Here is a 24,816-nt window from a genome sequence, read left to right on the forward strand (position 1 = left end):
TCCCTCAGTTCCCTCTGCACAACCTGCTCCGATTCTTCGGAACGTTGTGCCCGTAGAAGCATATCCTGACATCTGTCCAGGAAATCTTCATTTTCTCTTATGCAACGCAGGGTCGATACTTGTTTCTCCAGACCTCGAACCTTCTCTTCCAATATGGAGACCAGCTTGCACTTTGTACAGACAAAGTCACTTTTGTCCTGTGGAAGACAGACAAACATGGCACAACCTGTGCAGGTTATAACAACTGAATGCTCACCTTCCATATCACCTTCCTTCTAAGAGCTTCCTCAGCTGTTGCAGCAAACTCACAGAAGCCCGCAAGATGTAAGGCTCAGTGGGCTCTCCGCAGGCGAACTCCCAGGCAAACTCCCTCTGTTAGCCTCTGCTGTTCGCTGCTCAGCTGGTTCGCTGCTGACTGCCTTTTTATACCAATCAGGCCCACTCAAGGCCCACCTGGAACAAAGCACTCCCAATTCACACTGTTCAAACAAACAATCTTCACTCTTCTCCTCTCAAAAGTAAGATAGAGAGTATGGCTAGCCATGTGAATGCTGTACCCAAAGCTGCATGAGATAGTACCATGGTAAGCAGGAGACCTTGAATCAGCTTAGAAGAATCATCATCCACATGAACAAGGAAATCATCCAGATCAACAAGACTTAGCAGTTCCAGCACCAGGTTGCAGAAAAATACAATAAACTCAAGCAAGGAGGTAAATGTGCAGTGGGGTGGTGTAACAGAATACTGGGCTTTGAGACACATACATATGCCCCAGGCAGCCTGTTATGGCCCTTTAACACTGGGAGATGTAGTTATTGGTCACAAGTCTGCTCCTAGTCACGTGCTTTGCAGACATCACATATCAGGCATCTTACAAGAGTAGCAGACAGATGAGACCCAGGGTCAGACAGTAGTGTAGCTAGGGGGGTAGCAGGGGGAGCGCCTGCTCCCCCGAGCCCAGAATTCCCCAGGGGCCCCTTTTTCAGCACCGCTCTGTCTTTCGGCGGCCCTGTGCAGGCACCGCTCCGTCTTTTGGCAGCATTTTGGCAAAAATGCACAGGGCCGCTGAAATGCCGCCAAAGGACATGAGCCTTTTTTCTCCGCCGCTCCTCCTCGGCAGCAACCCTGGCTACGCCACTGGTCAGGGAAGGTGCTCTTCACAACTGCCATGCAGGAGAACTAATCTGGCTGTGAATACGCCTCAGCTGCGGAGGGCTATACTAGACCCTGAGGGGTAGCAAATTGGTTTTCAATCATTGTTTCTAGGTGAATAAAGAAAAGCTTTGAGCAATGCAACTGGGCCCTTGTCAGGACTATGATTTCACCTCCCCAAGCTGGTGCATCCAGCTCCCCACTCCCCTTTGGCATGCATATGTTTCCCATTAAAGCATTATTTATTTTTAAGAAGGACCAAAAGAACAATTCATGACTAGTAATCTGTATGAGATGATATTGTATCTTCTTTATTAGGCACAGTCAATTTATATTACTCACAGTTTATTAGTGTATTCAGAAGCAAAGTTAAATGGCTTAGTACACACTATGACAATAAGGTACTTTTTTTAAATGAGACTATTTATTGTTCCTCAGTACATACCATATTTGAAGAAAATGCAACAACTGATACCAATGTTGAAGTCTTGTTAACTCAAGGGTCCTCTACCCATATATTCTGGGTTGCACTGATAGCTTCAGACTAAAGGCAGGCGAGATGCACTTCACCAGAAGGATGAGATGCAAAGGGCGGGGGGAGGGGGGAAGGTATAGCTAACACACATCAGCATCTTTTAACAAAATAAACATTCACAGATATTACAGTGAATTCACAATCTTATTTCTTTTAACATAAATCACTAAGAATTATGTTGTTTAACACTGTAAAAATCATTGCATTTTAACTTATCAAGAAAAAAGGAGTTGAAGTTACATAAATGTAGCTACTTGTTATTCCATTTACAGATCCAACACACTAGTTGTTAATTAAAGCTATTCATTCTAATTATACTTCTTTTAGTAAAAAGGTAACAATATAAATCAGAAAACGAACAGAAGAATGGTGAACATAAAACAGTCTTAATTTGCATTTATTAGAAACAAAACTAATTTTCAATTTCATATATTTTATTCAACAAATGCAGTTTCATTTTCATTTTTTTAAATTGCAAAACATAGCAAGTTCAGTAGCTCCTCACTGAAGGTTATATAACATTTTGTAATAAAAAAAAATTATACCTCACTTACTCCAGTGAGGATTTACCACTCCGCATCTCCAATGGCTTTTGCAAACACATAGTCTTTACCTCCAAAGCACATTACTCCATCTTTCAAATAGAACTTCCATTTGTTTTTACTTCGATGAATCTGATAAAAAAAATGAAAATCAGTGCCCCCAAAAGTGTGTTACTAGAACATCTTCAGAAACTGACTGGTTTCTAAGAATTAAACAAAGCTGGTAGTGGGGTAGGGCTGAAGGACTGAAGTTAACCTTTGTTAGCACTAAATACATAAAGAACTGCTTCTCTGAACAGAGCTCAGATATGGAGTACTGTGAAAGTCTGACACGCCAGAGAATAGACTGAGAGATACATTTTCAAATATCGACACCTAGATTGCATGAGTATCCAGTCAATAAAATGAGTACTTGTGAGCGCAGCTACCCATTTCTGTGTATTGCATTTTTGTATTTTGCATGCAGTACTGGACATGGTAGGATAGTAGGACAAGGCCAAAATAATACAGCAACCAAAAATATGGCTAAAAAGCACAATGTTCCACACAAAGAATGTATGAATGTATTCATATTTTTACACCAAACATATTTGGTTTCATACTGTAGACCTATAAAAAAAAGTTCTGTGCAACACAAAAATCTTTGTAGTTCATCTTGAAAGGCATGGAATTAAATGGTTTTATAGATTCTTCAGATTCTCAACTTGATTCGGTTTTCAAGACTAGGAAACAAAAAGAATGCCTCCTGATTTTCTGGTAATGATATTTGTGATAGAAGTTTTTTTTCAAAGAGCTGGAACATGTTAGAATGACAGTCATCCCACTTCCATCCTCCCATCCTCCCACCTAAAGATAATTAGGAACAGAATTACAAGATAATTATATTCTGCCTTTTGGCCAAAGAGACCATGGTTTCAATCTCTCCTCCCTCCATTAGAAATTTTTTCAGTAAAACTGGTCTGTCTGGGAAAAGTAACCAATATACAAGCTAGCCAACATATTATTTCATAGCATTAAACAAAAAAAAACAAAAAAGGGGGGGGGGGCAAGAAAGACTCAGACTTTCATGCCAATCCATAGCTCTCAAATTCTAATCACATCTGTTATGAAATCCCTTGGCGGCAGCTCTGGTTTCAAGTTCCACATTGATATAAATATATTTCAGACCAAATTTTCCATTCATCCATACAAAATCTTAATTTTAGAGAGGAACGTTTCAAAATTCCAGCACTTATAGTATTATTAAGTTTCTTAGGGAGAAATATCATAGTATCGCAATACAAATAATGTAGTTCAGATTCAGCTGAGCTGTCTATACAAACTCTGACCACCTAAATTTTTCAAAAGTAACTAGTAATTTTGGTACCCAACTTGTTACACCTTAAATGGCGTGATTTTCTGAGATCAAGTGCTCATCGCTTTCTAAATCTCAGATTCCTTTAAGGCATTTCAAGTTTGGCACCTAAAATCAGTAATCACTTTGGAAAACGTAGGCCTTTATTTCCAAAAGCCACATATTTGACAAAAATAAAATGTGTTGAAGCTGAAACTTTCCATGATTTCAAGATAAGATGTAATTCTAACAAAGTTTGGTTTTCCAGTTTGAGTTTCAGATACACAAAAGCAAAAAAGCAGCCACCTGAGTTCCAAAGGGTTTGTTGTTTGACCTCTAAACTAGCTCAGAAAGAACTTTATTGTGAACAGTAACACAGGACGGGCCATGTATCTTCATTAAGAACTTTGCTTATTTGCTTTGCTTATTTGAAAAGATGGATTTGTGGTAAACATTTTTAAAATCCTTTTAGGAATATTTTACTACCAGATAAGGAAGCATACTCTTCCCTTCTTCTTATTGCTCACTCAATCCATACTTAGCTTTACTCATGAGTAGTTTTATTGACGCCACTGGGATTATTCATCTCACTAAATTTAAGGATGTGCATGTGTCTGCAGGATTGGGACCCGTTACACTCTGATGCACTGAGAACAGCAATCCCAAACCACAAAAAACGAATACAAAACCACCACCACACCACAAAGCAGAACATACTGGTAAATTGTCAATGAAAACTTGCAATAACCAAGAACGAGCGAGGTGAGCAACAATCTGAACAAAAACCATAACAGTCCAAACAGCAGGTTTGTAGCAGCCTGCCCTGAATAGCTGCACACCCTCAGCGCTACACGTGCACACACATGCACCCTTAAATAGGAACAGCAGCACTGAGTTCAGGCAGCAGGAACCAGGAAACGAAATAGGAACAGAGAGCAGGAAGGCAACACACACACACACACAAGTCATCACAGGACTTTATTTTGCACTTTATGTTAGATTTGAAATCCTTCTCCTTTGACAGCCCTTGTAAGAAGTTTCTCCTTTTACAGGAAAACTGTAGATGAATTTTAATACAATAGTGCAAATAAGTTTACATTCTTTTGTTTTTTATGTGCATTTCAACCAACAGATAATTAAATTATTTAAAATACTGATGAAACAACCGATATTCTACACACACACACACACACACACACACACACACACACACACACACACACAAATAATTCTTATCAGAAATGGATGGGCTAAAATTACTGTTAAGGAACAAAACAGGGTTATATACTGTACCTTGTCATACTGACAAACTATAACGTTATCTGTGTCAAACAAGTCTGGTGTGTCCTGCTCACTGACATCATCACCAGAATTTAAAGGATCCTGGAGAGTAAAGGTCACATTTAAACACCATTACTTACTGTTGTTTAAAAAAGTCTAATATACTTGATGTAACACAAGACATTATGCACAAGACATTTTTTCACACTGATACTTCACCCCCTCCCCCCCCCCCCAAAAAATGACTAAGATTTATAATTACAAGTAGCACTCAAGGCTGACAAAGTTAACTCCACTTTCTCTCCCAGAAATTGGAATGCTAAACCAACTTCCATATGTCACGAGGCAAGACTCTCTGAAAGGTGATTCAAGGAGAAAAATCATATAATACATGTAGTTGTTCTGTGACTAAGTGTTCCTCAGCTGTCCTTGGTCTCCTGGGAAACAGACAACCTGTAGCATGCACTGCCTGATTCCCCTTCCAATCTTGTTTAGTATTTTAGAAGCAATGGAAACCGGGATTCATAGATTCTAAGGCCAGAAGGGACATTGTGATCATCTAGTGCAGTGGTTCTCAAACTTTTGTACTGGTGACCCCTTTCACACAGCAAGCCTCTGAGTGCAACTCCCCTTATAAATTAAAAACACTTTTTAATATATTTAACACCATTATAAATGCTGGAGGCAAAGCGTGGTTTGGGGTGGAGGCTGACAAATTGTGACACCCCATGTAATAACCTCATAACCCCCTCAGGGGTCCCAACCCCAAGTTTGAGAACCCCTGATCTAGTGTGACATCCTGTGTAATGCAGGCCATAGAACTTTGCTGAATTAATTCCTATTTGAATTTGAGCATATCATTTTTTTAAAAAAGCATCCAGTCTTGATTTAAAGATTTTGTGATGGAGAATCCACCACAGCCCTTGTTAAATTATTCCAATGATTAATTACCCTCACTGTTATTTCCAGTCTGAATTTGTCTAGATTTAATCTCCAGCCACTGGATCTTGTTATAGCCTCATCTACTAAACCGAAAGGCTATTATCAAATTTTGTTTCCCACATAAGGACTTATAGACTGTGATCAAGTCATCCTTGGTTAAGCTAACAGATTGAGCTCCAGGAGTCTACTACTATAAAGATATGTTTTCCAATTCTTTAATAATTCTCGAGGCTCTTAGCTGAAACCCTTCCAATTTATCAATATTCCACTTTAATTGTGGATATCAGAGTAGCGTAGCAGTCGTACTAGTGCCAAAACTCTATATTCCCCCATTTATACATCCAAGGATCACATTAGCCCTTTTGGCCACAGCGTTGCAATGGGAACTTATGTTTAGATGATTATCCACCATGACCCCAAAATGTTTTCCCAGAGTCACTGCTTCCCAGGATAGAGGCCCAGGATGAAATCCTGACCCTCCTTAAACGAATAGCAAAAGTCCCTTTGATTTCAGTGAGGCCAGAATTTCACTCCCAGCCTCAAGTTTTGGTAATTAAAAGCATGTTAATTCATCCAATAAGCAACAGATATCACAGCAACTCCTCCTATTTTTTATGGTCTGCCCAAGAAGCTCTCAAACCACCCCATAGCTATTACATTCTGCTCTGAAAACACAGTTTAACCATGTATTCTGCCTCAATCTACCAGTGGATATTCTGGATCTAAGCAACCAGACATGCAGATAGGCACATTACTCTGACTTGCTTTAGAATGTTTAAACTAATTACCTCCTCAATTATGTCTATTTGGGGCTCTTCAGTATCACTGCTGCCGCTGGATTCAGCATTTGAAATACTGTCACCTTCTTCATCTTCCTCCTCCTCCAACACTTTCAGATCCTCCGCATCAATAATACCAATAAATTCATTTTCTTCCACATCTCTTGTACTTTCTGTTTCCTCCTTAGGAAAAACATCATCAATTCCATCTAGCTGAATGATCCCTTCAATGTCACTGCAGATATCCTTTTCTGTCCGTATGTCAGATTCCATCAGTACAGTAGGTTCCATCTGACAGGAATAAGAAGGTTCAAAAAGAGTTTGACAAGAGGTCGGATTTTTCACAAGAACTCAACACCCAACAGCTCCCATTTTTTTCTAGGAGATCTGTTGGGTACTAAGTTTGAAAAACTTGTCACCTTATTTAGGTGTTTAAATGGGAGTAGAGCTCTTTTTAAAAAAAAAAAAAAAAAAAAAAAAAAAGTCAAGCCCCAATTATGAGAGCTGAGCACTTTTGAAAATCTGGTCATATATACATTTTCCTGAAATGAACCCCATTTCAAATACTTGTTCAATAATATGAAATCTGTTTTTCCAGACATGGTTTTTAAATACGGTCTCTAATACTCAAAGCAAATTTCCCTTTAAAAAAAAATCAATAGATATTAGAACTGTTCAAAAAATCAGAATTTCTGTTCCAAGGGAAATTCTGACATTTGGAAAAAAAAAATTCTGACTCAGAATAAAAAGTAACGATGCCAAAAATTCAAAAAACTCTTGCAAAATATAATTTCCAAAAATATTCTGGGTCAGGTAAACTAAAATGTTTCATTTAGTTAAAATCTCATTGTTTTGATTTGATTTTTTCATATATTATTTTAAAATTAAGGTTTACTATATTTTAATATCTTATAAAAATTTAAAAAGTTTTGTTAATGAAAGTCATTTTGAAATAAAAACATCAAAATGCTTTGTTTCAATTTTTTTCTAAATAAAGTTTTGTTAAAAACAAAACGCTCCGTGGAACGTTTCAATTTCAACTAACTGAAAATTTTCTGACGGACAAGTTTTCCATTAGAAAATACCATCTAGCGACAACATATATGTATCTATGTATAGGCAATTCCTTGATACCAAAGCATCCATTGCATCAAAAAACATTGATAACTTTCAGGAATGAATACCTTAGAGCTTGTCTTCACATACAGAGCTACAGCGCCGCAGCTGCATTGCTGTAGTGCGTTAGTAAAGATGCTACTATGCCAACAGGAGAGCTTCTCCCATCAGCGTAGTTAATCTGCCTCTCAGGGAGGTGGTAGCTTCTCCCATTGATATAGCTCTCTCTACACAGAGGGTTAGAGGTCAGTATAACTGGGTCACTCAGGGGTGTGGATATATACCAATATAGGTCTATAGTGTAGATGTGGCCTTAGGTTTGGTCTACACCTGTGCCTCTCAAGCTTTCCAGACTATTGTACCCCTTTCAGGAGTCTGATTTGTCTTGTGTACCCACAAGTTTCACCTCACTTCAAAACTACTTGCTTACAAAATCAGACGTAAAAATACAAAAAAGTTTAACAGTTCACTATTACTGAAAAATTGCTTACTTTCTCATTTTTACCATATAATTATAAAATAAATTAATTAGAATATAAATATTGTACTTCCATTTCAGTGTATAGTATATAGAGCAGTATAAACAAGTCATCATCTGTATGAAATTTTAGTTTGTACTGATTTCGCTAGTGCTTTTTATATAGTCTGTTGTAAAACTAGGCAAATATCTAGATGAGTTAATGTATCCCCTGGAGGACTTTTGCGTACCTCTGGTTGAGAACCAATGGTCTACACTACCAACTTATGTTAATATAAATACATTGCTCAGGGAGGTGAAAAATCCACACCCCTGAGTGACGCAGTTATTACTGACCTACCCCCCCCCCCCCAGTGTAAACAGAGCTACTGCCTTTTAGGGAGGTGGATTAACTACGCCGATAGGAGAAGGCCTCCTGTCAGCATAGTAGCATCTTCACTAACGTGCTACAGTGCTGCAGCTGCAGCACTGTAAGTGTAGACAAGTCATAGAATCATAGAAGATGAGGGTTAGAAGAGACCTCAGGAGGTCCAACCCCTGCTCGAAGCAGGACCAATCCCAACTAAATCATCCTTGTCCTCAGTTTATATCACAGTGGGCCAAATTCTGCAGCGGTAGGTAGAAACTGACTACAATTGATAGAGGGCTTGATCTAATGCCAGTTCAGTCACTGGAAAGGCTGCTATTGACTTCAATGGGTTTTGGATCAGGACCTCAAAGCACTGAGACAGAACAACTAAAAGTCATATATGCAACTCAGTAGTTCCCACATCTTAACAGTAGAAAGGGGTATTTAATATAGTCTGAATAGTCATTCAATCTATAAAACATATGTATTGAAAAAGTCTACCATAACAAAAGCCCAGGAGTCAGGTTTGCTATCTCTTGCAATCTTAGCATGAGTCTCACAAAATTTGGTGTTTTATTTAAAAAGTGGTTTTTTACACAATACATGAGAATTTCACTTGAAAAGCAAAACAAAAAGTCCATGTTTTTATCACTCATGGATGTGGAGAAAAGCTTGAAAATGTGACCTGAGCACAAACAAAATATTGTATAACTGCTCATTCAGGGAGTACTGTCCATCCTGTGCCCTGAATAAGGCAGGAGTCCTCTAGTCTTTAATTACATGGTCACATAGGCTCATAATGCATATGCACAAAGGGTTTGAATACACAACCTTCATTCTGGCTTTGGGCCCTTAATAATGTTCTTATAACAGTTTTTGTTTTTCTATGTAATAATTATATGGGTTGTTTATTGAAGGGTTCTGCTGACATGAGTCATGAAACCAAAGCTTGGAGTTGTCCGCTCATGTCATCAGAACCTTACAAATGGGCCTTATGTCCATTCAGGTTGTGGACTCTTACAATAATGAAGCCTTCAATGAGACCAGAACTGGATTCCAAGGCCAAGATTTTAAGAAGTAACTAGTGATTTTCATAGCCTAACATGAAACACCTTAATAGGAGCCTGCATTTTCTGAAAAATCAGGACCCTTAAATAGTGACAAGGTGGTCACCCAAAAATTGAGACATTAGTCATTTTTGAAAATGCAGCTTATAACAGGGGTGTGCAAACTTTTTGGCCCTAGGGCCACATTGGGTACAGAAATTGTATGGAGGGATGGGTAGGGGAGGCTATGCCTCCCCAAACAGCGAGGTGTGGCCTGGCCCCCGCCCCCTATCCAGCACCCCAGAATCCCCACCCTCATCCAATCCTCCCCTGCTCCCTACCCCTGACTGCACCTAGGACTCCTGCATCTTATCGAAACACCCTTGTTCTCTGTCTCCTGACCATCCCCTATCCAATTTCCCCTGCTCCCCACCCCCTTACCATCTCCCTGGGGCCCCCCGCCCCCATCCAACCCTCCCTGCCCCACTTTACCTGCGGTGTGGGGGAAAGGGGAGGGGTCAGTCCTTTCCCGTGCGTTTCCCCTGCTTGTTTGGCTGCTCTCCTGGCAGTCGGGCAGGGCTCTCTCCCTGTCTGGGCTTGGCTGCTGGGGACAGGGACCAAGCATTCTGGGGGTGGAGGGAGGCCCTGGCTTGCTCTGTCCCTATCCCCAGCAGAAGGGTCCAGGCCCCTTGACTGCCCCCCTGCAACTCTCCCTGCTCCCGACCATGTTGCCCTGGAGCACCAGGTCTGGCGGCGCTATAGCCGTGCCATGCAGCCGGAGCTGCAGCCACGCTGCCCAGGTGCTGGGGGGAACTGTGACTGCGAGGGAGGGAAGCAGAAAGGGAGAGGCTAGGGATTAGCCTCTGCACCGCTCACAACGCTGCCGGGGAGTTGGGCTGGCTCCTCCACAAGCCTGTCCTGATCCCGCTCCCTGGCAGGAGCTCAGGGGCCAGAGAGAAGGGTCCAGCGGGCCGGATGTGGCCCACGGGCCGTAGTTTGCCCCCCTGTCTTATAATCATTAGTACTAAATGATTCTAAGAGAATAATAAGGGGGGAATCCAAGTCTTCAATCATCTAGAATCATTTAGGATGTCCCACAGAATTCAACACTGTAATAAAGATTAAAAACCCACACACTTCTGAGATACGACATTGAAATATTATTGCATTATTCTGTACTCCTGGAATCCTTCTTTTTGACCATTCTTCTAACCCTTCCAGACCATATCAGTTTGTTTCAAAACCAGGTTCCATATAGAGCTGACTGAATAATGCAGAATGTGTTCCATTAGTCTTTGTTCGTGTTTTTAAATGAATTTACCTTTATCACATTTGTGCACTCTGAATATTTCAGTGATTGGGGTTTTCCAGGCAACAGTTGTTGCCAAATGCAATTTTAACCAGAAAAGCCTCTGCCTTCATCTGATCAAGGAATAAAACCAATACCACATGGCTTACAAGACAAAAATCACAGCTAAGCAGCTTGAATTTAAAATATTTGTAATAAATTCATGGAGTACACAATTTAGACAGTTCAAACAAATAAATTCAAGAAAAATTCAAATTCAACCTGCTTGTGGACATTCCATAAATTATAAAAGAGGATCTTTAATGAAATCAGCGATCTAATACAAATTATTTGCACAGCATTAGTTGAATGATGATTGTTTTTAATTGAGGGAAATACACTTTTTTTTTTTTTTTTTTTTTTAAGTTTTCACTCATATCACAATATAACTTGTGGATTCTGAATGTGAGTACATAGTCTGACAGGAATTCCTCCTCATTTGCTAGCCAAATCGTATTAAAAAGGCAATTTGCCCACCATGGCTTGGATCTGACCTATGATTTCAAAGTCACAATGATATGGCAGTTTTTAAAAAGATCATTGGTATGAACATTCCTATTTAATCTACATATTTCAGCAATGTTCATGCATGAAAACCAGAAAGTAAAAATGAATAGGTCATTCGTGTTGTCCAAACGAAGTGAAGTGTAATGTATGCGATTTGCTTATAAGTTAGAATCTTGAAGTTTTCCGTTTTTAAAATGTAGAGGTGCTGTTAGTAACAAACAGATTTGTTTTATAGTGTTGCTTTAATATACTGATTCTTCAGATAAGTATCTACTTTCAGATATTTTCACCAAGTTAAAGTTCATTACAAATTTTTAAACAATGAAGGTCCTACCTCTTCAGTGACAGAAATGCTGTCCTGCTCTTTTAGAAGGGTACTAGCATCCAAGCCATTACCCAGAATAATCATCTCAATGATATCATCAGACACCTGTTGCTGCACTGAATCTTGTAGCTCTGTGGATAATTGGTCTTGCACACTCCGAGTTATGCTGAATGAACTGCTTGCCATTGGTTCAGTGGTAGAATCCATTTCAGAGGATTTTGAAGTAAACACAGCTGTTTGAAGGTTGGTGTATTGGAAATATTCTGTTGAGTTTGCCTGATGATTCAAAATTGTATTAGTTGTAACTTGCTGCTGACTCCTAGTAGGTTGCTGTAATAGAGTAGCATTTGCAGAGTTTTCCGAGTGTTTTGCTTCCACTCCCCTTTGTTGCAGTACAGTGGGCTGCTGGAGTGGGGCTTCCTGGGTTTGTAGTCTTTCAGCAGTTGCCGGAACAGAAGATGCATTCACCTGTGCAACAGTGGCAATACTGGCCTGCAGTACTGAAGGCTGCCCAAGCTGCTGAAATATTTGCTGAATAGGATGCTGCAGAATACTTGTACCTCCTGGGGCCTGTGTAACCATAACAGGCATATTTACCTTATAGAGGTGCCCTATAGAGAGAAGTATTAACAGTGGATTATTAAAGCTACCTGTTGGGAGTTAAGCTGATGCTGACTTACTGTTATCAGTGTTAGAATTCAGATGCCAGAACTGCCTATTCCCAACTTCATTCAGTTATACTTTCTACATTGGCCTTAAAATAGTATGAAATCACCATACAAACCAACCATCAAAAGGCTCTGGAGTTGGAGACACCACACTCCTATTTCGCAGCAGCACAAGGGCAGGGGCCAATGTTCCCTCTAATTTTTTCCATCCATGTGCAGAATAAACTTTGTTATGTGCACCAAGGTATGTGTTGTTAGGAAAGAGTTAAAAATTCAGTTAGCAGCTGAGGCAGAAACCAGCATAACTAACAAACAGGCCTACCAGAGGCCCAAGGACAATGGCAGCTGTAAACACTTGATAACTTAAATGGTCAGATGACTGCCCAGTAACTCGGCCTCTCAGTAAGAAAACAGTACAAACCCTCCACAGCTCTCCGGATATCTGTGGACACTCACTCCTACCCCCACCCCAACCCCTTTGCCTTAAGGATAGTCACAAATAATTAATGTAATCAGAATGGTTTCTATGCATATGTTCTGTTCCTGTCATTATCATGTTAAGTGTTCTCTCTCTCTCTCTGAAACAATGTTTGTCTCTGAAAGTACAAAATAAATGCAAATAGATTAATAAGAAAAAGTATATAACTGGTCACTGTAACATCATACTTTTAAAACTGTTTATCAGTCTTCCCAGTGCTGTGAATAAACGTCTTCAGTATTGTCTGTGCTGCCTGATTCTTCCATCAACCTAGCTACCGCCTCTCAGGGAGGTGGATTACTACGCTTAGGGGAGAAGCCCTCCCATCAGCATAAGTAGTGTCTACGCTAAAGTGCAAAAGCAGTGCAGCTGCACCACTAGCATTTTAAATTTAGACATAGCTTGAGGCAGGAGACAGAACCACCACCACTTCCAGCAGTGTTTGGAGAGAGTACTCTGCTAAAAATCTCAGCACCTGGGCTTAGAGGCTGAACTACCAATATATTTTCCCTTACTGGTGGCCTATTAATAAGTTTTCCAAAGGGCTGAAATGGTAAAATGTATGGGTACCATTAAAGTCAGTAGATAGGACTCAATACACATAGGTAGATCTGATGGAGGAAGATGGTGTTATTTTACATTGCTGTTCTACTCTGAATAAGTAGTGTCTACGCTAAAGAGAAAAGTGGTTACACCCATTGGTTTGGTTTGATTTATATTTGGGGAGACAGCTCCAGTCAGGCCAATGGGGCTGCATGAGGTGGAGGTGGGGGGCAATTCTACACCTGCCCAAGAGTTGCAGTTTGAGGGGGACAATGCCCCTCTTCTACCCTCTCCCACCCCCACAACTACTCCCATGGTTACACCACCGAGGGCTGCCTTCCCCTCAAAGTGCTCTGGTGCGTGCAAAGAGAAGGTTAATTTCTCCACACAGCCTTCTAGGCTATACTATGTAACCCTGTCAGAAAGAAAAGGGTGGGGACTGGGGATGGAGGGAATTGATCAAAACAAGCAGTTAAGGAAAATCCACCCTGACAAGGCAGAATCTGTCTGCACCTATTAGAGACTGGATAGACTATCTCCTTCAGGCAGGAGGAGGACATGCCCACATCTGGACTGACACAGCAGAACCTACAGCAGGAGCAGTATAACAAAGAGAATGGCGTCCAGGGCCGGCTCCAGGGTTTTGGCCGCCCCAAGCGGCCAAACTAAAAAAAAAAAAAAAAGAGTCACGATCGTGATCTGCGGCGGCAATTCAGCAGGAGGTCCTTCGCTCTGAGCAGGAGTGAGGGACTGTCCACCGAATTGCCACCGAACAGCTGGACTTGTCGCCCCTCTCTGAAGTGGCCACCCCAAGAACCTGCTTGGTAAGCTGGTGCCTGGAGCAGGCCCTGATGGCGTCACCTGGGAATGATGTTAAATAACATTGCAGGGGTGGCACTATTACATGCTGCAGATTTAACAGACACTGTAACTGGTCAATAGCAGTCACTTTATAAGCAGCTACAGGTTCAGAAAGAGAAAGACAGGAGTATAATTTGTTTTATCCACCAATGCTTTACTTTGGCATCCAGTTTACACCCCATGCACTTGTGATCGTCTTTCGAGATCTGTTCATAGTTGTAGCCCATGAGGTCAGTTTGCTAGCTTGCTATATTGCATAATGTGTTTTCTTCATTGGTTTGATTGATTATATTATTTTCTTGGGTTTTGTTTATGCTGAATTCCATATTGTGTTATTTATAATAGTTATTCATAATAGTTGGCTGTAACGCAAGGAACCTACAGGCCAATATCCTGTATGATTAGCTAGAGCAAGTCAATATGAGTGTTTGTAACCTTTGGCATATATAAATGGCCTACTGGTTACCCCTTTTGACTTTGGGGAACTGAACATGTTTACCATAGATCTGGAACAGACTGGTAACCACAGGGTACACCGCAGAACATGGAAGTCATAAGTTAGGCCAAGGGTAATGGTTTCGGGGATGACAATCAATATTAATACATATGACTATGTCATAATATGATACTCTATAGAGTAAGTGTACCCAAAGATTTATTTAGGTGAGGGCCTTGATTAAGGTAGTGCCAGGACCCTATAAGAGGGCAAACAACCAAGCAGGAGGGTCGCTCTTTCCTATCTTCTATCAAGCTATCAAGCTATCAGCTCAACTTTGCAATATAGCTTAGCTATTCAACACTCAAACCTAATCCCTACCAACTTGGGAAGCCTGGACCATCAAATTCATTGGGCATGTGAGAGACAAGGTTTGTCCTCTGTCTCCCACTACCAGGTCTTCAGTGAAGAATGTAAGAATGCTAATTTAAGTAGTCTTTTAGCATAGAGATGTTACCACCAGAGGTCATAGAATTGCATTACTTCTTTGTGACTCTGTTTTATATGGTTTATTATTCTTTCATTCATTTTAATAAAGATCTTAACAATTTGGTATTGTCCTCAGTATAAGTGTCCTTGCTACACAACCTGAGGGTCCTCTCACGACGTCGAACTCTGCGTTCTCTAACCCTGTAGCCTGAATTGGGACAGAACCTAAATATTTTCTGGTCAGACATTGGCGAGCCATAATAAACTAGCCCATAAATTCAGGTCAACACACTATGTACTAAAACTGGTGTCTGAGTTCAGCTTTTCTTAATCTTACCAGATGCAGTCTGTAGCGTTACTCCAGCAGGTACATGGATAGGATAAGTGATACCCGAAGGGAGAGTCAAAGTTGCACCAGTTCGTGAAGCATCCTAGACACACAGCAGATTTACTAGAGAAATTAAGTTGCGTTTTGTGCTCTATCCTTTGAGGCCCTAACAGTCATACTTAGCAAAATGCAGCTCAAGAAATCTAAGTTACAGTCTTTCCCCATGATCATCCCTACTGAAAAATGGTTTTGACCCTTAAGCTACAGCAAGGTGAGCAGTATTTTGTAATGAAATGCTTAAGAAAATTAGACTTGTCTTGAGTACCTCCCCATTTACATGCTCCCTGCCCAATATGCCCCTTCCCTTTCCAGCACCTATGTCCTCTCTAGGGAAAACTCCTCCTTGCAGCCCCTCACTCTGCACCTCAAGCACCAGTATACTACTTTTCCCCCATAATATCCACTGTTTGAAGAGCCTCCTGCATTCCAATATTAACAGTATGTGAATACGAGGCAGCCCTATCACCACCCAAATAAATCAACATGTCCCCCCACCACAATGCACATCCACAAAGCCCTCTACTAGGGCAGCTGAGCCTGTTTCCAGGATTCCCTGCTTCACAGGGTGTCACTCCACCAATACACCTAACTTCTAAAAATGGCAGCCATCCCTTCCACTAATTTTCAACAGTTGCTCTAACAGCAGAGCAGCCAGGAACACCCATCCCCCCCCTTTACTCCATTGGCAACGGGATTGCTCTGAAGGGGTCTCTAGAGACAGCTAGATTTGAAAGGTTTTAATCACAACTATAAGGACTAAATTTTATGTTTTCTTTTTTTATTTTTAAAACATAGAATATCAGGGTTGGAAGGGACCTCAGGAAGTCATCTAGTCCAACCCCCTGCTCAGACCAGGACCAATCCCCAGACAGATTTTTGCCCCCGATCCCTAAATGACCCCCTCAAGGATTGAACTCACAACCCTGGGTTTAGCAGGCTAATGCTCAAACTACTGAGCTATCCCTCCTCCCCCGCTTAGATTTTGCAGATGTTGAATGCACACACCCAGCAAAGACTCCTCCCTCTTGTCTACTGTACATCATGTAGGGCACAGACAAAATTATCAGAAGTACTATTAGGCACTGAAAATTACCCACATGCTGTCCAGAGCAGGGGTGGGCAAACTTTTTGGCCCGAAGGCCACATCTGGGTGGGGAAATTGCATGCAGGGCCATGAATGTAGGGATGGAGCAGGGGGTTGGGGTGCTGGAGGGGGTGCGGAATGTAGGAGGGGGCTCAGTGCGGGGGGTTGCCATGCAGGAGAGGTGCGGGGTGCAACAGGGGGCTCAAGGCAGAGGGTCAGGGTGCAGGCTGCAGCCCAGCGCTGCTTATCTTGAGTGGCTCTGGGGTGGCAGCGACACGCAGCGGGGCTAAGGCCGGCTCCCTGCCTGCCCTGGTCCCGCGCCACTCCTGGAAGCGGCCTGCACCACGTCCCTGTGGCCCCTGGTCTAGAGCATCTAGACACTTCCACCTCCCACTAAGCCCTTTAAAACATGCAAAGAGCCTTAACTTTTTCATTTAGCGTGTTAAATATTGTAAAGTTAGAAATAAAATAGCATTAAAATTACATACCAGGTCTGCTGTTGTGAATTGTTGAATACCTCTGCCAGCAGGGATGACTAAAGAAGCTACACAGAAACAGTAAGTATTACACAAAAACAAAGATACACTGATATAGGCACACCAAAGAATTAGCATTCAATTTCATACACATTGTAGCTTCTGTCAACACAAACTACACTGAGGACAAGACAAATTACTTAATAATCGGTGTTACAGCGATAAATATGTTTTAAGTGAACAATCCTGAACACTGCTGAACACATTTGCCATTATTTAATATTTCAGCAAGTCTTCCTTATACTAAATCTAAAATATTTATAAGTACTGTTATTCACAAGACCTTGCTGAGTTAAGTAGATTGAAGAGTTAAATTAGAAGATTTTTTTGGAGTTGCACTGTAGAAATTAAGTTTGGCATTTCTATTTATTACACCACCATTTTATCCTGACGGAACAAACTTATATCAAGTATACTGCATTGTCAACACTAGGAAAATTTGTAAGCAATTTTCTGCACCGGTGCAGCTCCAATAATGCTAACAGCAGAAGCAGGATGGGATTTTTCAGAGCACTCAGCATTGGTTTATCTGCTCCCATTATAGTCAATGGTAACACTCTCATTGACTACAACAGGAACAGAATTAGACCAGTGCTAACCACTTTTGAAAATCCTGCTTAAAGCATAAACAGAGTCCATACATTTTTACAGTTGTGTTACCTGTAATAGAGCCTGTTCTACCCTAGGTATTTCCCGCCTCTACATGAAAAGTTAGAATGCTTCCTATAGTGAGTGAATCTAGAACCCTTGGGCCAGGTTAAATAAATAATGCCTCTGTACCTAGCATATATAAATTGATACATTTATAAATGGGATCGTACAATGAAGTTGCCTGCAACTCATTGGGGACAGGACTCAATGCCCAGGAGTACTATGTCCCTGTATATTTATTATTATTACATCTAAAAATACTACTACATTAATAAACCATTAATGTTACACAATCAAGCACTCAAAAAATCAGGAAATACCAGAATCAAAGTTGCCCATTCAACCTTTAATTGGTCACTTATGCATATATATTATGATACAATCTTGACTTACACATTCACATACTATTTTTTCCACTGGATCCCTGTCTCTGCTGTCAATGCTCTCTCACAGTAGGGGGACCCTCAATTGCTGATCTAGGCAGCTTTAAGTACTCTTGGAACCATCAGAGTGGTGCAAAGGGATTTAAAGGACTAAGATCTGTCCCTAAAACCAAGTACTAGGGCTGTCAATTAACTGCAGTTAACTCATGCGATTAACTCAAAAAAATTAAGCACAATTTTAAAAAATTATCGCGATTAATTGCAGTTTTAATTGCACTGTTAAACAATAGAATATCAATTGAAATTAAATATTTTGGATTTTTTCCTACATTTTCATACATATTGTATTCGGTGTTGTAACTGAAATCAAAATGTATATTTTTATTACAAATATTTGCACTGTAAAAATGATAAACAAAAATTGTATATTCACCTCATACAAGTACTGTAATGCAATCTCTATCGTGAAAGTACAACTTACAAATGTAGATTTTTGTTACATAACTGCACTCAAAAAAAAAAAAATGTAAAACTTCAGAGCCTACAAGTCCACTCAGCCCTACTTCTTGTTCAGCCAATTGCTCAGACAAACAAGTTTGTTTACATTTACAGGAGATAATGCTGCCCAATTCTTATCTGTCACCAGACAGTGAGAACAGGCATTTGCATGGCACTTTTGTAGCTGGTATTTACTTGCAAAGTATTTACTTGCCAGATATGCTCAACATTCGTATTCCCCTTCATGCTTCAACCACCATTCCAGAGGACATGCTTTCATGCTGATGACGCTCATTAAAAAAATTAATGTATTAATTAAATTTGTTATTGAACTGCTTGGGGCAGAATTGTATGTCCCCTTCTTTGTTTTATGCATTCTGCCATATAGTTCATGTTATAGCAGTCTCAGATGATGACCCAGCACATGTTCACTTTAAGAACACTTTCACTGCAGATTTCACAAAACGCAAAGAAGATACAAATGTGAGATTTCTAAAGATAGCTACAGCACTTGACCCAAGGTTTAAGAATCTGAAGTGCCTTCCAAAATCTGAGAGGGTAGATCATTCTTTCAGATGTCTTAAAAGAGCAACACTCCAATGTGGAAAATACAGAACCCGAACGACCAAAAAAGAAAATCAACCTTCTGCTGGTGGCATCTGACTCAGATAATGAAAATTAACATGTGTCAGTCCGCACTGCTTTGGATTGTTATCAAGCAGAACACGTCATCAGCATGGAAGCACGTCCCCTGGAATGGTGGTTGAAGCATGAAGGGACATATAAATCTTTAGTGCATCTGGCATGTAAATATCTTGCGATTTCAGCTATAACAGTGCCATGAGAACGCCTGTTCTGGCTGTCAGGTGATATTATAAACAAGAACCAGGCAGTATTATCTCCTGCAAATGTAAACAAACTTGTTTGTCTGAGCCATTGGCTTAACAAGAAGTAGGACTGAGTGGACTTGCAGGCTCTAAAATTTTACATTGCATTCAAAAATAAAACGGTTTTTTTGTACATAATTCTACATTTGTAAGTTCAACTTTCATGATAAAGAGATTGCACTACAGTACTTGTATTAGGTGAATTGAAAAATACTATTTCTGTTGTTTTTTTAACAGTGCAAATGTTTGTAATAAAAAATAAATATGAAGTGAGCACTGTACACTTTGTATTGTGTTGTAATTTAAATTAATATATTTGAAAATTTAGAAAACATCCACAAATATTTAAATAAATGGTATTCTATTATTGTTTATTCACGGGATTAATTTTTTTAATCGCTTGACAGCCCTACAAAGTACCTCTTTTTAGTTTGAATTATTCAACACTGGAACAATCTATTAAAAAACAAAAACTGAATTAGAATTAGTCCACATTGCTTATTTAAAACAAAACAAAACAAAAAAAACACACTACAAATTTTAAGATGTGCTATACTTCTGGCCTAGAGAACAGAGGGATACAATTCTGATCTCATGTGCATCAGTGCAAATCTGAAGTAGCTCTACTGAACTCAAATATCTGGATTTACATTAGTGTGCCAGAACAGGATTTATCCCTTAGTGGGCCAAATTCTGCTTTCAGTTTCATAGTGTCTCTCATTCTAGATCTACACCAAAGTAAAAGAGAACAGAATTTGGCCCATCACACACTTCAAATGAAGAGGTTATTGAAACATTGAACTAGTGTTAAATTGCAACTGTTGGCCTCTCACAAATAATATCCAACCTGTTGATGTCTGAAGTGTGCGATGTAAGTTGTGTGGCAACTGCAAGGTGAACTGGGGTGAATAGTGGCTATGTTTGAAGAAGCCTTCTGTTGCTTTAGACTGAGTCACCTTTGCTTCCCAAGCCTGCGAAAAAGATGTTAATAAGAAAATTATTAAGTCGCCCAAATCATCCATTAATATATTTAAAGTTTTCAGGCACTTTAACTATTCAGGATAATCCTGAAAACTGAATGGTTGAATCTAAGAAACCATTCAACAGCAGAATGTTAAGAATAAGTACCAGATTTGGACTCCAATTCATGTTTCTCAGGATATATGTATTTCTCTTTGATTTTGATGGAAGGTACCTGTATCCTGTGGGGCCTTAGAAAAATAAGGACAGGTAGAAGAAGATATCCCAAGAAAAAGATTGTTTCTTTGATTTATCATTATCCAACAAACCTGCTTCAAGTCTTTCAAGACCTGTTCCTCCACACCTTCTTCTGCAAAGAGTTCCCAGACACCTTCAATCACATCTTCAATAATAGATCTGTAGAGTTTAGGCTGAATAAAACACAATTCAGAGAATTTAAAACACAGGCTGACATTTTCTATAGCTCCAAGCGAAGTACAGACTCTCTGACTAGAGGTAGGATTTGTAAGCTGGCTTTGTGAGCCATATTATAAAATGAACAGATCCAGGAGAAAGTACCATTTGTGGCTGAAGATTCTGGCCCATGCAACTGCTGGGATAACTAGATAGGCCAGAACATTTTTCCTCTACCAAATCACTTATGGCACTGTAGAATGAAAAACTAACAATAAAATATCAAAGGAAAAATTAGAATTTTGGCCTGCATTTTAGATTTCTTTTAATTTAGTTATTTTTAGCTATAACATCCAGCAAGAGTCCTAAAATCATGAGGAGAACAATTCCAGCGTATTCTCAAACTAGCATGTTCTGTTTCAGGCTAGCATTTGCTGTGTAAGACCATTAAAGTAGCACTGGCTAAAGCTACACAAAGAAGCTCTAGGAAGAAACAAACAATATAAGGAAGAAAATAAAAAACACACTTTCTAGTTTGGCTAGTTTCTAGAACATGAGCAGCTTCAGTTGTGAGCCAAATACAGAGAGTAGAGACTGTTGCTTATGGCTATGATTGTAATAGCTATTTTGCTGCTAACTCATGTTATAACAATACAGTTATCAATACATAATTTCAGATTAGAAGAAAACTGCAATGTGACTTTTTCAAAAATTGCAATAAAAATAGGAAGAAAAACCCAATGTAATCTGAAGGTAATTACACTGAAGTCAATGCATTTGATCAGTTTATGTCATCAGAATCAGACCTGGAGAAGATTTTTTGCCCCTCTGCTCAGGCTAATAGTTTCTCTTTTAGGTCACAATCCTACAGCCAGATTCCCAAGTGTAGACTGAGAACAGGGCTTTGTGCAGGCTGAAGGGTTCACCTACATGGATCTGATTGCAAGGTTATGGCCCTCAATTGCTAAAAGCTGTTTTAATCAGAATAGTGATTACTACGAAGTACGCCATGTGCTGACATTAGGCTAGAACCTGAACCTTTAGCCAATCTTTGAAGTGTTAGGATTCTAAATCTTCATAGTTCGCTTTTTTTTTTTTTAAATCTTAATGTTAAAAATAAACCTACTATCTCGTTATTGTAAAATTAGGATGTGTGAAATAAAATGCTTTTCAAGTGAAACATATCTGAGGGCATGAAGCTGTTGTGAAGTAACTAATTACTTCTAGCTAAAAAGCAATCAGCCCACGTGTACAATTGTCTCACAACAACACCATACATAGCCATGTGGGAGGGGGTGGGTGGCAGTAAAGGCAGATGACAATAAAGATCTTAGAAAAATTCGAAGGTACATTTCAACATATCAGCTGTAGAAAAAAATAAAATCAGCTCTTGCACAATTATAGTCAAGAACTTCAAATGGCCTCCCCCTGCCAATTCACTAGACATCTTGAGATTAAATTATTGTAAAACAAACACTTTGCTTTCAAATGACCTAATTCTCAAAGGAAACTGACCAAGTTATATTTTATTATGCAAAGTCTTACAAAAAGTTAAAAGTCTTATTCTGATATATGTTTCAAACAGGATCCTAAATGGTAACCTCACAATTCCAACAATAAATACTGTACTTACAACATGATCACAATTATCATAGAGTGTGTATATTAGTGTGCTTTACTCTTATCTCACAGATACAACTGTCACACCATGAGGTCAAATAGATCAATAATTGTCATGTCTTGAAATGAGTTTTCAGCTTTCCTAAAAAAAAAAATGCAGTGTTGGGGGAGTGATGAAGTGGGAGTGAATGTAACAAAATAAAAAGGAGGGTAGAAATGATTAAGGCCCCAATCCTAAAAACTTTAAATCTCCATGACTTCAATGGGAGTATTTACATCTTAAAGTTAAAGCGACACAACAGTTATTTCTGATGTGCTAGATGCTTTCCAAACACTCAAGAAGGATGTTCCTGTGGGAGGCTCACAAAGGAAGCTCAAAAACAGGGCATAAGAAAGTAAGTTTGAGTGAAGGATTCAGATTTCTCCCTAGCACCAGCTAACTAATTTCAGGAAAATAAGAGATATTTATCCAAACTAGGTCAGATTTATTCGAAAACTATATAATAACTGTCAACATCACACGATTAATGCTTTTACTCAATCACACACAAAACAGTTTGTTTGTTTTTTAATAAAGAAGGCTTCCAGGGCTTTCAAACTAAACTCTAGTCTCCAGATTTTATTTTAAAAGTCCATTTCTAATTTCGGCAACAAGAACAACAAATTGAGGCAATCACTAAATCAAAACCGAGTCTGATAGACTTTTGCTTGATTGCACAAACCATGTCGGTGTTCTGTTAATAACTGAAGGTCTTTAATGCTATCACACGGGAGGATAAATAGTATCTGATGCCCCTTTCTTGGTAATTCAGGTCTCAAACGCGAGGTCTACACGCAGAGCTCGGGGATTGCGGTCTCCGCCAGGTGCATCGTCCCTTTTTCGTCTAGCTGTTATAGGGCAGGAGCTTGCAGCGTCTAGGCATAGCCTGGGCGGCACAAACCAAACACTGAACGTTTCCCACTTTCGTCTGTGCACCAAGTGGGACCCCGCTCGCTCAGCATAACAGCGGGGGGAGGGGCAATCCATCTGCCCCCTCTGGGCAGAGCCCTGGGCGACGGCCTGTCACAGGGCAGAGGGAAAAGGCATCCGGGACGTTCCTGTAAAACCCTAATATATTACACTACGGGCCGACCTGCGCAGACGGCTCCTTTTTCTCCTCTCTCCCCGTTTCCCTCCTGCCCCTCGGCGGGAAACCGCCCTGGTCCCGGACCTTACCACGGGGTTTGCGTGAGCCATGGCTGCGCGGCAAGAGACGCGTCCCCCTCCCCGCCAGAAAAGCGCTGCGCCCACATGGCTCAGCGTGTAACGTCCTGCGCAGCTGCTCGCTGCCGCCCCCTGCTGTTCCCATGGCAACTGACCCGGAGGTGTCCCGGCCTGACTATGCTGCTGCCCCACTGAGCCAGGACCCGGGACCGGATGGTGAAGAGCGCTCTGCTGTCCAGCAGCGGTCCTGGCCCTGGAGCAGAGCTCTCGGCAGGGCCGGCTCCAGGCACCAGCTTGGCAAGCAGGTGCTTGGGCCAGCCACTCTGGAGAGGGGTGGCAGGTCCAGCTGTTCGGCGGCAATTCGGCGGACGGTCCCTCACTGCTGCTTGGAGTGAAGGACCTCCCGCTGAATTCCCGCCGCAGATTGCGATTGCGGCTTTTTTTTTTTTTTTTGGGCTGCTTGGGGCGGCCAAAACCCTGGAGCCGGCTCTCGGGATCGCTCTGTGTGGCGACTGGCAACAGGACACTGAAGCAGCACGGCTAGGCACCACATGGCTCCAGCACCCAAAGCGGGGTCGAAGAAGACTCTGTTCAGGGCTTGCCAAAGGTAAATTGCTACGAGACCAACTGCTACGTCTTGTAGTCACCGTTGTGCTGTGATTCACTGCAAAACGATCCTGCTGTCACAACAGCATACCCCTGCGTGATGGCATTGCACTGAGACATTGGCACACCCAGATACACTGCAGTACAGTGATGGCATCGCACTGAGACGTTGTCACACCCATGTTGACGTCACTAGGCATAACCCTAGGTAACTCGGGAGGGTGGAAGGCCACAAAGTGTCAATGAAGCCTTCCTGCACTAGGCCTAAGTGAGCCAAACTCTATCCTTCCATGTTTAAACTCTAATCAACCTCAAAAGCCAGGTGCAATTGGAATATGTAAGCAACCAGTTATCTGTGTGCAACCCCCTGCTCAAGC

The 24,816-nt window shown here is 40.7% G+C and overlaps 1 protein-coding gene across 6 annotated transcripts; it reads right to left on the reverse strand.

Annotated features, from left to right (window-relative positions):
* Positions 1–1,438: 1,438 nt before the first annotated feature.
* GTF2A1L (general transcription factor IIA subunit 1 like) lies at positions 1,439–24,013 on the reverse strand. 6 transcript variants are annotated; one of them, XM_042842415.2, is made up of 9 exons: positions 23,763–24,013; positions 20,925–21,026; positions 20,483–20,606; positions 17,169–17,224; positions 15,546–15,639; positions 11,743–12,344; positions 6,574–6,855; positions 4,856–4,945; positions 1,439–2,361 (listed from the first exon to the last, which is right to left on the reverse strand). In XM_042842415.2, the coding sequence occupies exons 1-9, from the start codon at positions 23,976–23,978 to the stop codon at positions 2,254–2,256; spliced, it is 1,674 nt and encodes a 557-aa protein (XP_042698349.2). In that variant the 5' UTR covers positions 23,979–24,013; the 3' UTR covers positions 1,439–2,253. The 6 variants fall into 6 exon arrangements, with proteins under 6 accessions (XP_042698349.2, XP_005282396.2, XP_065446817.1 ...); XM_005282339.3 differs by having other exon boundaries at positions 23,846–24,002; XM_065590745.1 differs by having other exon boundaries at positions 1,439–2,951; positions 23,846–24,002.
* Between the last annotated feature and the right edge of the window lie 803 nt (positions 24,014–24,816).

The sequence above is a fragment of the Chrysemys picta genome, chromosome 3 (genome assembly GCF_011386835.1).
Source record: "Chrysemys picta bellii isolate R12L10 chromosome 3, ASM1138683v2, whole genome shotgun sequence".
NCBI classification, from domain to species: domain Eukaryota; kingdom Metazoa; phylum Chordata; order Testudines; family Emydidae; genus Chrysemys; species Chrysemys picta.

Coding starts and splice junctions, on each gene's coding strand:
- GTF2A1L (XM_042842415.2), bottom strand. CDS start 23,978: ATGGGAACAGCAGGGGGCGGCAGCGAGCAGCTGCGCAGGACGTTACAC. Junction 6,856..11,742: donor GCATTTCTGTCACTGAAGAG/GTAGGACCTTCA, acceptor TATTCCTGTCAG/ATGGAACCTACTGTACTGAT. Junction 4,946..6,573: donor AAATAGACATAATTGAGGAG/GTAATTAGTTTA, acceptor TTTACTCTCCAG/GATCCTTTAAATTCTGGTGA.